The sequence below is a fragment of the Physella acuta genome, unplaced genomic scaffold, assembly GCF_028476545.2.
Source record: "Physella acuta isolate Inbredline_101_S28 unplaced genomic scaffold, ASM2847654v3 ptg002762l, whole genome shotgun sequence".
Lineage (NCBI taxonomy): Eukaryota > Metazoa > Mollusca > Gastropoda > Physidae > Physella > Physella acuta.
In genome coordinates this window covers 685-3,246 of record NW_026734184.1, presented here as the reverse complement: position 1 = coordinate 3,246, position 2,562 = coordinate 685, and the positions used below count along the sequence as shown (strand labels likewise).

The window sequence follows — 2,562 nt, the reverse complement described above, 5'->3', positions numbered from 1 at the left end:
AAGTGTCAACTTCGACCCTTGACTTGCTGACACAAGACAAGAAGGCTCTGGGCACCATCATCGGGATTCATTTTCATCCAATCATGAAAGTGAAAAACTATCGAGGTCGCATGCTCGTGATGCATGCACTGCACGACAGTTACATCAACGCGAAAAACGCCGAGCAGCTTTACCAGAACTCTGGTTCCGAAGACAAGGAGCTACGGCTATACGAAATTGGCAATCACAACACCATCTTCTCGGACAACCAACAAGATATGCTCAGGGCTATGCGCAGGATTTTCGCTGCGGCCTTTCCCGAACAGATAGCGTTGCCGACGGATGATGCTGGCGAGCTTTGCCAAGTTCGAGTGCGTCGGTCAAGTGATGTCTAGGTAACTTCATCCAAGTGCCAGCCGATGTCTGAAAAAGCAGAATCTAGTGCGATTACCGAGTTGATGCGATTGGCCCAGAGTGTCAACGTACTCGATCGCGGAGCAATGGAAGACCTGCAGGCCAAGCGTGACAAGGCCATCGCGACGGGCTTGGCTGACGAGTCGCTTCGGTACCACTTGCTCGATATTGTTTTACAGAGGGCAATCAGCGAGTTCCAGCCAGAATTGCGAAGGGAGAACTCCCGCGTCCCCTGTGCAACTCTTGACGAGACAGCAGTCAATGAGCATTTATTCTTCCCAAACCACGCTGAATTTGCGGATGCGGTGTCAGTGCCAGTTACCGACGATGTTGATCTGAGGTGCCACTATCATTGCCCAAACGAAGATGCGCCAACTCTCGTACATTTCCATGATGCCAGTGAAAGTGTGGCGGACTACATACAGCGTGACTATGTAACGCGAGTGCAACAAGCGATTGGCAACATCAATCTACTGATGGTCGAATACCGAGGCTACTGTGGCAGTCAAGGTCAGCCGAGATTTGCTCGTATGCTGAGAGACGGTGAGATGGTTCTGAATGCGCCTCGGCATTTATCCCTCGCGATGCGTCGTTTACGGACGTGCGCTGGGTTCGATCTTCGCAACCGAGTTAGCGTATCGGCAGAGCGCTATACCTGCGCTAGTGATTGAAGATGGCATCTTCGATCTGTCTGAATACTTTCGGCGCTCGCCGCAATTGATGCAGTTGCTTGAGCCACGCTGGTTAAAGGTACAAGATCTTTTGGATCGGGAGTTTGATCAAACTGCCAAGCTTGCTTCATGCAAAGGCCGCGTAGTGATATGTAATTCCACTAACGATCGCAGTAGCCTTGAGACGATTCGAGAAGCATTTGAGTGGTCATTTTCGGATGAATTCACGGGCGTGCAAAGGTAACCAGCTATGTCATTCTTGAACGACGCTGAATTCAGCAAGATGTACTTCTATCCGCAGGACATCCGTTGCGAGTCGGCAATAGACGTAGCCGTCAACGGAGTAACCTTACGATGCGTATACCATCAAAGTGATCCAAGCCTGCCAACGCTGATTCACTTTCACGGCAACGGCGAAGCGGTTGAGCACTACGTTCAGATGGGCTATGTGCCGAAGTTGATAGCCGAAGTTGGCGACATGAATATCTTGCTGGTCGAGTATCGTGGATATGGAGGAAGCACGGGTGATCCGCAACTGGTGGCCATGCTGGAAGACGGAGAAGCCCTAGTTCATGCGTTGAATCTTGATCCGATTCGGTGTGTGGCTTATGGCAGATCGATCGGTTCGCTGTATGCCTTGGAACTGGCTAGCCGCTTTCCTAATCTGGGAGGGCTGTTCCTTGATAGTGCCATTGCCGACGTGCAGTACCCTTTTATGATTCGACTGTTGGATGAACTCCTTACGCCGGAGGGCATGGAGCGACGGCAGCAGATTCTGGCTGAGGTAAATCGTTACTTCAGTCATCAATCCAAGATCGCAAACTTCCGGGGTAAGTTGGTCATTTGCCATACGGAGCGCGACCAGATCATTCACGTTGAAGATGCTAAGCAGCTTTACATGTGGGCGAGCACCTTCAAGAAAGAGCTGCGAATCTACCGGGAAGGCGATCACAACTCGATCTTCCATTTCAACAGCCGCGACATGCTGTTTGCTTTGAAGCGACTCATGGCTTCGATTGCTCCACAATGTTATTCATTGCCGGAGACATCAGACGAAGAGTTGATCATGGCAGCTTTACTGCCAGGTGAGAAGTATCGGCGAGAGGCCGACGTGTTTTCTCCTGCGTTGCCGGAGTGGGGTGACCCGTACAAGCGACCAACTCCTAAATGGATGAAGCCGCTGCCCGACGTTGATCAGATTCGACGACCAACCGAAGCACCGGTTGTAAGAAGTGAGCCGAGTCCGAAGCGAAATGTATTCGAGAGACTTAGTAACTGGTTCGTGAAGAAATGAGGGGAACGCGAAACGCATCGCTGGCTTCGCCAGCGAGTGGGGCGGCTCCGAGGGGACGGTGGAAGTGAGTGAAAGAGGCGTGCGGCGGGGCGGCGAGGGCAGAGCGACCGCAGGGGAGCGAGGCCGCGACCGGGGCGGGGCCGCAAGCTGTTTCAGCAGCGTAGTCGGAGCCGCCCCGGTCGCGGACGTTAGTCCGTCGACGCC

At 52.8% G+C, this 2,562-nt stretch overlaps 1 protein-coding gene across 1 annotated transcript; it reads left to right on the top strand.

Annotated features, from left to right (window-relative positions):
- The first annotated feature begins 1,314 nt into the window (after positions 1-1,314).
- On the top strand, positions 1,315-2,358 carry LOC131934218 (protein ABHD13-like). Its single transcript, XM_059290484.1, has one exon. The coding sequence runs from the start codon at positions 1,315-1,317 to the stop codon at positions 2,356-2,358; it is 1,044 nt and encodes a 347-aa protein (XP_059146467.1).
- The last annotated feature ends 204 nt before the right edge of the window (positions 2,359-2,562 follow it).

What these genes read in the sequence shown, in the direction of transcription:
- LOC131934218 (XM_059290484.1), top strand. Translation starts at nt 1,315, where the DNA reads ATGTCATTCTTGAACGACGCTGAATTCAGCAAGATGTACTTCTATCCG.